The 11,714-nt window shown below is 45.4% G+C and overlaps 1 protein-coding gene across 2 annotated transcripts in view; it reads left to right on the top strand.

Moving 5' to 3' along the window:
• The first annotated feature begins 1,959 nt into the window (after window positions 1–1,959).
• Window positions 1,960–11,714, top strand: part of SMARCD1 (SWI/SNF related, matrix associated, actin dependent regulator of chromatin, subfamily d, member 1) — a 14,272-nt gene continuing 4,517 nt past the window's right edge. For both annotated transcript variants that reach the window (XM_006870061.1, XM_006870060.1), the window contains exons 1-10: window positions 1,960–2,309; window positions 2,949–3,136; window positions 3,402–3,444; window positions 3,539–3,661; window positions 4,142–4,264; window positions 5,300–5,416; window positions 6,968–7,069; window positions 8,697–8,858; window positions 9,217–9,314; window positions 11,470–11,605. In XM_006870061.1, coding sequence (XP_006870123.1) covers window positions 2,133–2,309; window positions 2,949–3,136; window positions 3,402–3,444; window positions 3,539–3,661; window positions 4,142–4,264; window positions 5,300–5,416; window positions 6,968–7,069; window positions 8,697–8,858; window positions 9,217–9,314; window positions 11,470–11,605 — 1,269 coding nt within the window. In that variant the 5' untranslated portion in view covers window positions 1,960–2,132. The remainder of the gene's footprint in view (window positions 2,310–2,948; window positions 3,137–3,401; window positions 3,445–3,538; window positions 3,662–4,141; window positions 4,265–5,299; window positions 5,417–6,967; window positions 7,070–8,696; window positions 8,859–9,216; window positions 9,315–11,469; window positions 11,606–11,714) is intronic.

The following is an 11,714-nucleotide window of genomic DNA, read 5'->3' as shown; positions in this document are numbered from 1 at the left end:
CATTGGCCTGGAGCTGGAGAGTAAGGCTGTTTTTGGATCTTTGGGAACTCTTGGTTCCTGGGAATTCCTTAAGAGACCAGACCTCCCCAGAGGGAAACAGTAGCAAGCTAAGAAGTGTGCACTGGATGGGGAACAGCAGGCCGGGCTCTGGGTGACGCATGCCTCTGGTCTAATAAACTGGGTTTCAACCATCTCTTCAGTGTTGTTCTTCACTCAGTGAAAAGTGATTAGGTCTTCCCACTAAGTTTCTGGAGTCCTGGTGTGGCATTGAAGGATAAGTGCTTGACTTCAAGGTGGTTTGAACTGCAAGGTTGGTGGTTCAAACTCACCATCTGCTCCTTGGAAAGCCTATACAGCAGAGATGACGAATCTTTTTTGCCAAAATTTATAGCATCATTTGCAGGCCACACAAAATTAACTTAAAAAGTTGTTGTTGTTGTTAAGTGCCTTCGAGTCGGTTCCGACCCATAGCGACCCTGTACAGGGTTTCCGAGGGTGTAAATCTTTACGGGAGTAGAAAGCCTCATCTTTCTCCCGCGGAGCAGCTGGTAGTTTCGAACTGCTGACCTTATGGTTCACAGCCCGATTCGTAACCACTACGCTACCAGAAGTAGCCTGCCATATTTAATTAACTCATCTCTAATGTGAAGGTAAGGAACTCTGGTAGCGTAGTGGTTACGAATCGGGCTGCGAACCTCAAGGTCAGCAGTTCGAAACTACCAGCTGTTCCGCGGGTTCTGCTCCCGTAAAGATTTACAGCCTCGGAAACCCACAACAACAACAATGTGAAGGTGGCTGGAACTGCATTGGCTTGGCAGGACCAGATCAAATTATTAGGTGGGCCTTATATGAGTTGGGCTGCTAACCTCAAGGTCAGCAGTTCCAAACTACCAGCGGTTCAGCCGGAGAAGGATATTGTTGTTATGTGCCGTGGAGTTGGTTCCGACTCTTAGAGACCCTGTATAGGGTTTCCGAGGCTGTAAATCTTTAAAATCTTTACGGGAGCAGAAAGCCTCATCTTTCTAGCGGAACCGCTGATAGTTTCCAACTGTGAGTCAGAACCAACTCCAAACTGCAAAGCCCCTTTGAATCGCAAGGTCGGAGGTTCAAGCTCTCCAGCTGTGCTATTCAGACACCTTATACAAGGTCGCTGTGGGTCGGATCGACTCGACGGCACTTAAAACAATGTGAGTTGGAACCGACTGTCTAAACTTAAGTGCCTCGCGTTGTGCTTGACTTGGAGCCAATCAGGGAGGCGTTTAAGGCCAGAGTTTGAATAGGGAGGTCCTGACCCTCCAGGAATGGGGCAGGCTGACCACGAGGGTGATGGGTGGGGGAAGGGCTGAAGTACTGGGCAGGGAGAGAGGAAGGGGTCTGAAGCAACAAAGACCTCAAAGGGAAGCCCCACCACAAATGATTCATTGAAAAGAGCAACCGGGATCAAAATTTAAGATACTGGAATGTAAAATCTGCAGCATGTCAGCTTTTAAAAAAGGTGGGAGCAAACTTGGGATGAAGTTCCAGTGTAAAGTGGTTGTTAAGGCACTTTATCTGTAGAGTGAACCCCGGGCTAGGAGTCAGGGGATCTGAATCTAGGCATGACTGCTGTAACTTTTTGGTTGACCTTTGCCAAGTATGTCATTTACTCTTTGAGCTCAGTTTTCCCGTTTCTAAAATAGAATAAATAAACTGCGTTCCCCTCCTCAGCACCCCCGGAGTTATGGCGGTGAGGGAACAAATGGAAAGTAATCAAAGCGCTTAGTAAAGTTAAAAGTGCTGAGCCAAGATGAAGCACTCGGCCACCCTCTTCAGACGCTTAGCACTGAGGCTGTCGTCCCTCTTTGCAGGTCTTTCTCTGACGCCCGTCGGCTTGGGGGCGCCCGCTCCCAGGGCCTCTCTATCCCAGAGCTCTTCTCTATGGTTTCCCCTCCCGGACCGTGAAGGCGGGAGGGAGTGGTCAGCACAGCCTTTTCCGCTAGTTCCCCCCACTCTAGCCCACAGTCTCGCTGCCCTGAGCCTCCCGTGCCGGCCGGCCGGCCGGGAGGACAAGCGGGCACAAGGTGGGCGCGCAGGGGGCGGGGGGAGTTCCGGTTCCGGTTCTTTGTGCAGCTGCAGCGGCGGCTCCGGGGAAGATGGCGGCCCGGGCGGGTTTCCAGTCTGTGGCTCCGAGCGGCGGCGCCGGAGCCTCAGGAGGGGCGGGCGCGGCAGCCGCCCTGGGGCCGGGCGGGACTCCGGGGCCCCCAGTGCGAATGGGCCCGGCGCCGGGGCAAGGGCTGTACCGCTCCCCAATGCCGGGAGCGGCCTATCCGGTGAGTGGGGCAGGAGGAGGGGCGCGTGGGCCGGGGGCGGGGCCGAGTGGGGCCCTGGGAGTGACAGGGGTGCGGGGAGAAGTAGGAGGGACTCCCCTGGGAGAAATTCAGGCCCTGGGTGCGGGTGGGGTTAGGGAAGGCAATCCAGAGGAAGGGAGGGGGAGCAATTAGCATCCCCACCTGCTTCTAGGAGCTTTTCCGTGTGAAAAGTAAGGGACCAGTGTGGATGTAGTGGGGCCAAGGATAGGTATATGAGGTCTGAAGTGCAAATGGAATTGAGCTGCTCCAAGGCCCAGAGAGAAGACAAGGTGTAGCTGGCAAATTAGGGTCAGCTTCTACAGAAATAGTAGCTGGCAGAGTATATGTGGGACTAAAGGAGAAGTCTGATGTGCCAGATCCAAAGTAAATTGGTGACAATTTTAGTATAATCTGGCTATTTCTCAGCTTTGGGGCCATATTCTTCTGTGGAACCATGATTGGAACGGAGAACACCCCAGTTGTCTATATTTCAAAGAGGCAGAGCGCCCTCCTTTCATTTATCTCTCCCCTGACACCCCATGCCCCAGCCCTGTTTCATTCAGAAGAACTCAGGCAACCCCTCCTTTGCCATGACATCTCTGGGTCTTCTCTCCTCTATAGAGACCAGGTATGCTGCCAGGCAGTCGAATGACACCTCAGGGACCTTCCATGGGACCCCCTGGTTATGGGGGCAACCCTTCAGTCCGACCTGGCCTAACCCAGTCAGGGATGGATCAGTCCCGTAAGAGACCTGCACCTCAGCAGATCCAGCAGGTGCAGCAACAGACAGTCCAAAATCGAAACCACAAGTAAGATGGCTCTGGGGCAGGAGGGAGGGAGAGGAGGGGTCTGTGAGAAAACGGGTGGGGGTAGCATGAACCAAGATGTGACGATGGTGTGTTAGCAATCTGCTACTGCTGCTGAACTCATTCTCCTTGGGTTTGGGGGTGGGGGGTGGTTCTTTGAGAGAAGCTTTGCAGCCCTTCTACATCATATAAATGGAGCTGCTGACAGCTTGTTTTCATGTTCTGGCTAGTGCCATCCCAACCTAATGACAGTATTTATTCCAAACAGTGCAAAGAAAAAGAAGATGGCTGACAAAATTCTACCTCAGAGGGTGAGTCCAGGCTATAGATTTTCTTGAGGGTGTGATGAGTTTTAGCATAGATACGGTCAGCTCTAGATCCCAGTTACATCTTTCTGTTCCTAAGATTCGTGAATTGGTACCGGAATCTCAGGCCTATATGGATCTCTTGGCTTTTGAAAGGAAGCTGGACCAGACTATCATGAGGAAACGGCTAGATATCCAGGAGGCCTTGAAACGTCCCATCAAGGTAACACAGGAGACCGCTAGGCAGGGAGCCAAAGGAAAGGACTCGGTAGCCTTCAGCAGGCTTAGAGTAAGAAATGAAAGGCGCAGCACAGCTCTCCTTGGCATTTAAATTGCATCTCTCCCTTCCGCCTACAAGCTGAGAATTACATTAGGAGGGTAAGAACAGAACAGCAAGGAGGAGGAGGAGCTTTTGATGTCTCTTACACCAGAAATAAACCCTGTCCATGTTTTTGCTATAACTGCTCTGCTGCCTTTGGGACCTGGTACCCTGCATGACTGTCCACCTGGCATCCCCATGTGTGTTCTCACACTCCGGCCAGTGACCTATCCTCCCCTTTTAGATGGACTCGCCATTCATCTGCCCCTAGGTAGATAGTAAACCAGTCTGTTAGGAGTTAATTTTGGGGTTTGGGGAGACTCTCTAATCTTCAGCATCAAACTACTGAAGCCCCACCATCAACCCTGTTTCTACCTTCCTCAGCAAAAACGGAAACTGCGAATTTTCATTTCTAACACTTTCAATCCGGCTAAGTCAGATGCCGAGGATGGGGAAGGGACGGTGGCTTCCTGGGAGCTTCGGGTAGAAGGACGGCTCCTGGAGGATGTGAGTTGAAGGTCCACCGTGGCCGGTGTGTAGGGTGGGAGCTGTTGGGAACAAGCAGTGTTGTCTGGTCAGCAGGAAGCCTGACTGGTACTTACCGCTCCTGTTGGGAGCAGCAGGGAGAGGAACGCTGTGTTCCCTGCACTGGAAGACAATGGTTCTTTGTGTCTGGCTCCCACAGCTTTGGCTCTCACTGTGGTATCATATTGAGAACCTTATTGTCCTAGCATCTGATTTGTTGTTTACCTTATTCCTGGTGCTGCTGGCCACTGGATTTATCAGTTTCTGCAGGTTCTTTTTTTTTTAATTTTAACCTAGTTTGCACTTGACATTTGAAGCCATGATTTCCTCTCTGAGTCCTGAGGTCCTTGATTCCCATCGAGGCATCTCCCTCTTTCCACCTTTCATTGGAGACACCTCACAGTTTACGTGAGATAGACCTATGTGGTAGACTCTTTGTCATTTCACGAAGGGCATCAGCTGATAAGTGACAGACCCCACTTATCTACTCCAGCAGCTCCTTGGGAAAGCTCCTTTTCCCTTACTCCTGTATGTTCTCTGACTCTCTGTAGCTGCTCACAGGCAAGCTCATCTGAATGGGTTTTGTTTTTTGCTTTTTGTTTTGTTTTCCAGAAGAACCAGGGCTCAATGTCAGAGCCTTCTTCTTCTCTTTTTAGGTCCAGTTCATCTGCTGATACTGTTATCCCATCCAAATACAGCTGTTTTTGTTCTGGTTGCTTATTGCCTATGCTTTGTTGGTATATGCATTGATTTGGCTTACCTTGCCTCATTTCTCTTAGGGAAGGAGGTGGGTAAGTCAGTGACCCGTGCATGTTACAGACCATTTCTCCAGGGTTCCGTTGCTACCGTGACTGGTTTAATACCCACAGAAACCCGCCTTGCCATCCAAGAGAGATTTTGAAGAGATTTCTGAATAATGTTTTCCCATTGCTGTTGTGGGTTCCTTTTCTGTGGTACTTTGTCCTGGGACGTTTCTTTTGGTCTTTTCTAACATGAGCTCTCCTTTTTTCCCTCTAGTCAGCCTTGTCCAAATATGATGCCACCAAACAAAAAAGGAAGTTCTCTTCCTTTTTTAAGTCTTTGGTGATTGAACTGGACAAAGACCTGTATGGGCCAGACAACCATCTGGTAGAAGTGAGTAGTTCTGCCTTCTAGGCTTTAATTCTGTCATTGGAGGTTGGTGGACTTGGGAGTCAAATTTCACTGTCTAAGGAGTGGGAAGGTACCAATGAAAAGAGTTAGCCAGGTGTGCATTACCACCGTGCAGTTTGCACGTTGACCTCCAGGTGGAACTAGTTGTGTTTAGTACAGGTGCTGGATCCAAGAAAACTTGCAATGTAACTTGTCCCACTTTTTTTGACTGTTACTAAGCTGTGACTCTGTAGGGTAAGCACTAGACTGCTAACCACACGGTCAGTGATTGGAGCCCACCAGATGCTCTGCAGGAGAAAGATGAGGCTTTCTGCTCCAGCAAAGATTACAGTCTTAGGCAGAACACTTTCATTCTGTTGTGTATAGGGTCAACTGTGAGTCGGAGTTGACTCTTTGGCATTTAACAACAGCAACCATCTTGGTTACACAGAAAGTTAATTTTTCTGACCCCACTTTCAAGTGTCTAATGGAGGCCTCTTGAACATATCAGGCCACCTCTGCATCTTGCTTGTTAATAGTCATGAGACCTAATTATCCATGTGCCATTTCTACTTTTTTTTCTGGTAGCAGTTGCTGTAGTTAAGGGGTTGAGTAATGGATACTAGTACTTGTCAGGGTTGCCTTTATAGCACTGGCTACTTCCTGTTGGTCCCTGCTCCCTTTAGATCCCAAGTTCGGAAGACCATGTTAGTGATAGTATTCATGTTACAGAAGAGCGTGCTAATAGCTGAATTCTTTGGGATATAGTCAGAACCAGAATGAGCCAGTCCAGCACTCCAACTAAGCATAATCTGATCCTTTGTTTGCTAGTATAGCCACAGCTCCATAATCTTAACCAATAAGAGCCATGGGAAGGTCTTTACCATCTAACAAAGGAAGTAAGTTAAGGAATCAATAGCAATTTGTGAACATATTTAATTTTATAGTAGTATGACACAGTGTCTAAGAATGAGGACTCTAGAATCAAACACATCGGAGGTCAAATCCCAGCTCCACCACATATTGGTTGCTTGACTTTAGGCAAGCTACTTCACTCTTCTAAGCATTCGTTTTGGTAGTGACTATCTCATATGGATGCTGCAGGAACTGAATCAGATAATCCAAATAAATGACTTACTCTTGCATATAGAAAGTATTTAGCAGATGCTAGCTACACTGTGTTACTGTGTACATGTGTAGTGTCTACTTTGTGAATAAAATGATCACTGGAAATTCAGGTTAATTGAAATGGGACTCTGAACAGTCATAATTAAAGAGTTAATCCATTACACATTCGAGGGGGGCTTCAAAAAGTTCATGGAAAAATAAGGTTGCAAGACAATGGAATTTTTCCATAAACTTTTTGAAGCCTCTTCATAGATAATCTCACAGCCATATGCAATTTAAAAAAAAAGAAAGAAAAGCCTCATGCTACTGCTCTTTCCCAATAGCTTCAATAATCAAAAATTGAATATTGAGTCATTCCAAAAGCTCTTCCCTCCCACCCCAGCTCTTCCTCTGGGAGCGCACCCCCTGACATCTTCCTCTCTCTAGTGGCACAGGACCGCCACTACACAGGAGACTGATGGCTTCCAGGTGAAGCGGCCGGGAGATGTGAATGTACGATGTACCGTCCTGCTGATGCTGGATTACCAGGTACCGTGTGATGGTGCAGGGGGTTCCAGCTTTCACAGCCACATCCCATCAGCAGTTCTGCGATTGAAATCTAGTCTTGAATAATTTCCCACCAAACTCTTTTAAGTTCCCTCAGTACAGGAAAAGGTTTTAATCATGTCTGATTTTCTTCTAGTGATTTTCTTGCCCCAGGGAAAGTACTTCATTAATGTTGGTAGAATGAGTTGAATAAATGGCCCGTGCTGGTGGTGGTGTGCTGTAGAGTTGATTCTGACTCACAGTAACCCTGCGTAGGTTTCTGAGGCCGTAAATCTTTACGGGAGCAGGAGCAGAAAACCTCATCTTTTCTCCTGTGGAACCACTGGTTTCGAACTGCTAACCATGAGATTAGCAGCCCGATTCATAACCACTACCCTACCAGAGCTCCTTAAATGGCCATGCTTTTGTTGTTGTTAAGTGTCATGGAGTCAGTACCGACTCACAGTGACCCTATGTACAACAGAACGAAACACTGCCCGGTCCTGGGCCAACCTCACAATTGTTGCCACGCATAAGCCCATTGATGCTGCCACTTTGCCAGTCCATCTCGCTGGGGATCTTCCTCTTTTTTCTCTGATCCTCCACCTTACCAAACATGATATCCTTCTTCAGCAACTGGTCCCACTTGACAATGTGTCCAAAGTATGAGAGACGAAGTTTGGCCATCCTGGCCTCCAAGGAGCACTCTGGCTGCACTTCTTCCAACACAGATCTGTTGGTTCTTTTGGCAGCCTATGGCACTTTCAATATTCTCCTCCAACACCATAACTCAAAAGTATCAATTCTTCTATGGTCTTCCTTATTCACTGTCAAGCTTTCGCATGCATATGAGGTTATTGAAAATACCATGGCTTGGGTCAGGCGCCCCTTAGTCCTAAAGCTGACATCTTTGCTTTTCAACACTTTAAAAAGGTCTTGTGCAGCAGATTTGCCTAATGCAATATGTCGTTTTATTTCTTGACTGCTGCTTTCATTAGTGTTGATGGTTGATCCAAGAAGAATAAAGTCCTTAACAACTGCAGTCTTTGCTCCATTGATAAGAATGTTGTTTATTGGTCCAATGATGAGGATTTTTGTTTTCTTTACATTGAGATGCAATCCATACCAAAAGGTGTGGTCTTTGATCTTCATCAGTAAGTATTTTAAGTCCTCTTCACTTTCAGCAAGCATGTTTACCTGAGCTTTAATGACTATACAAAGGCTTTTGGTTGTGTGGATCATGACAAGCTATGGACAACATTGCAAACTATGAGTATTCTGGAAAACTTAATTATGCTCATGAGGAATCTATACACAGATCAAGAGGCAATTGTTCGAACAGAACATGGGAACAGTGAATGGTTTAAAATTAAGAAAGATGTGTGACAGGATTATATTCTTTCACCATACTTACTCAACCTGTATGCTGAGCAAATAATCCGAAAAGCTGGGTTATATGAAGAAAAACGCATCAGGATTGGAGGAAGACTCATTACCAACCTGCGGTATGCAGATGATACAACCTTGCTTGCTGAAAGTGAAGAGGACTTAAAATGGCATGCTAAAAGTACCCAAAAATGCAGGTAGCCACAGCTCACTAACTTTGTCCTTATGCTCTGGTTCTTGGCAGCCTCCTCAGTTTAAATTAGACCCTCGTCTGGCTCGGCTTTTGGGCATCCATACTCAGACTCGTCCAGTAATTATCCAAGCTCTGTGGCAGTATATTAAGACACATAAGCTCCAAGACCCTCATGAGCGGGAATTTGTCATCTGTGACAAGTACCTCCAGCAGGTAAATAAAAGATCTTTTCTTTTGCTAGATCCTACCAGCGTGCTGTTGTTGTTAGTTGCCATTGAGTTGGTTCCAGCTCAGGGCGAATGAAACACTAGCTGATCCTGTGCCAGCCTCACAGCTGTTATATTTGAGCCCATTGTTGTGGCCACTGTCATCCCATCTCTTTGGGGGTCTTCCTCTTTTACGCTGACTCTCAACTTTACCAAGCATGATGTCCTCCCCCAGCGACTGGTCCCTTCTGACAACATGTCCAAAGTATTGAGAGACAAAGTCTTGCCATCCTTAATTCAAAGGAACATTCACTGGAGAGATGTTCAAAATGAGAACGTCTAACTGCTTCTCTTCTTTCCCACAGATCTTTGAGTCTCAACGTATGAAGTTTTCTGAGATCCCCCAGCGGCTCCATGCTTTGCTTATGCCACCAGAGCCCATCATCATTAATCATGTCATTAGGTAAGCATGTGTTTGGGAGACAGTAGTGTGCTGAAACTGACTGTAACCAGCTTGTAAGTGTCAGTTGTCAAATTTTCAGGGATTTTGCAAGCAAGTTGTTAAATAGCCAATATTTACATTTAAGTTATATGCACTTGAATACATACACTATATTAAAAATGATAATAGATGAGAGTTCAGAACTCATCACTTCCTGATTATTTTATTATATATTACTATTGTGTGTGCTCTTGAAGTTACTTGTATCTTTTGTAACTATACGGTGATAATAACACATAATGGCACAGAGGGGGTTGTACTCATAGCAATGAAACGAAATAAGGATAGGATGAATGTAAAGCTAATGTTCTCCCATGTTCTATCACATAATTCACAGTAAAAACTTAGAAAAAAAAAAAAACCTAAACTAAACTAAATGAGAGCTCTAAATACCAGCAGAGAGGGAAGGAGTCTTCACATCAAGTATCAATGCTATCCACTCTGTATACAGGGTAAATAGGGGTGGGCAACTTAGACATTGGCTACCTAAAATGAGGGGGTGATAAAGACACGAAGTGACTGGCTTACAAGGTTTCATGGGGGAGTTTAATAGTGTGTGGGGGAAGAAAGAGTCCCCGCTGAACAGTTTATATCTTGTCTAGATGGGCCTGGTGAAAAGAGATGGGGATGAGAGTCTTATGATTCAATAGTGAGTAATTGTTACAACTAATTGCAACTGTCACAATTATTAAGGTAGAAGTTTTATAACAAAAATGGGGGAGTAGTTAATCTTACAGTCCAGAAACAGAGAACCCTAAGACCATCAGGGGAGAAGAGCACGAGCAGAATGCGAGACCTTATCCAGAGAAACAGTGACACAAGAGAGGGAGCAGCTGAAGACTCTAGATTCATGTTTCATGGGAAGCGAGGGACAGAGCTGGCGGCCAGGAAGCAGACTTGCAGAATGTGCTCTTTGGTAGTATAAATTATTATATATGCCTGAGTGTTAAAAAAAAAAGCTAAAGCAAATAGAGAGAAATACTGATAACTGATGGTACATGGTGAGGATTATAATCATTGTAATGAAACAAGGTGTATGATTTGTTGAATGTAAAACTAAAGATCTGCCCTGTAAACAATTCCCCAATAAAAACCTTAAAATAATAAAAAAAAAAAAGTGACGAGGTAAAGAAACATTTTCTAGTTTTCTCTAGAAGCTTATCATTAAATTCAGTGTTTTATTTAAAAAGTTATGGTCTATAAATAAGGTATAATCGAAGTAAATCTTAATTTAAAAAAAAGTGCATAATGGTGTGCTAGTGCACATATCTTCCCAATTCTCAGTGACATAATGTTGATAGCTCAAAAACAGCTATGGTAGGAGTAATTAAACCATAGAAATGGCAATGCTACATACAGATCAAGGCTTTTTTATCCTTTGAAAAATCACTTGTAAACATTTACCAGCTCACCACTGACTGGCAGGATCAGCAGCCGTCTTCTCGGTGGATGGTCGGACATTATCATCTGAGACTCCATTACTTGCATCCACTCTTTGGTTGAGAAGTTGGGGGGGGAGTATGGCATCTCCAGCAGACAGGGAGTAAAGGAAGGCATTTCTTCAGAGCAGCTTCTCTCTGGTTGTGTATGATCTCTGTGCCTTCTTTCTCTTACTTCATATTATTATTGTAACCAGACACTCCTTTCTTTAGATCTGAACTATCACCCAAAAGTGACCATGAAACCTATAAATTGGATCATTAGAAGTTGGTCTGCCTGTATTCCTGTGCTTAGAATTTGTACCATTTTGTGTGTGTGTATGTGTTGTTTAAATCTAGTTTTAGAGTCAATTTTAGTTTAGAAAGGAAATACATGAGATATTGTAGCATTAATTTCTCTGTATTTGTTTATATACTATTTGAGATTTTTTTTGTCAACTTTGGGGTGTGATTTATATATAATAAATTGTAACCATTTAAAGTACAATTTAATGGCTTTGGGCAAATGTCTATACTATGTAGCTACCACCAACCAGGTCACCCTCGAAAGTTCTCATGCTGTTACTCAGCCAGACAAACCCCCCTCCTCCCTTCATCCCAGGCCATCTTTTTGACCTTTTATAATTAGGTTTTAGGGAACAAGCCCTTTTACCAGGCCCCTTTGGTTTCCTCCTCAGTGTTGACCCTAATGATCAGAAAAAAACAGCTTGTTATGACATTGATGTGGAAGTGGATGATACCTTGAAGACCCAGATGAATTCTTTCCTGCTCTCTACCGCCAGCCAGCAGGAGATTGCTACTCTAGACAACAAGGTAGGGCCTCTGCCCAGGGTAGTTTGGATGCCATCAGCTACCACTACAGCTTCTTGGCTGCTTTCTGATGTTTGTTATTCATTCAAAATAGTTAGACCCCCCCCCCCCC

The sequence above is a fragment of the Chrysochloris asiatica genome, unplaced genomic scaffold, assembly GCF_000296735.1.
Source record: "Chrysochloris asiatica unplaced genomic scaffold, ChrAsi1.0 scaffold00138, whole genome shotgun sequence".
NCBI classification, from domain to species: Eukaryota; Metazoa; Chordata; class Mammalia; order Afrosoricida; family Chrysochloridae; genus Chrysochloris; species Chrysochloris asiatica.
This window is presented reverse-complemented; position numbering and strand designations above follow the sequence as displayed.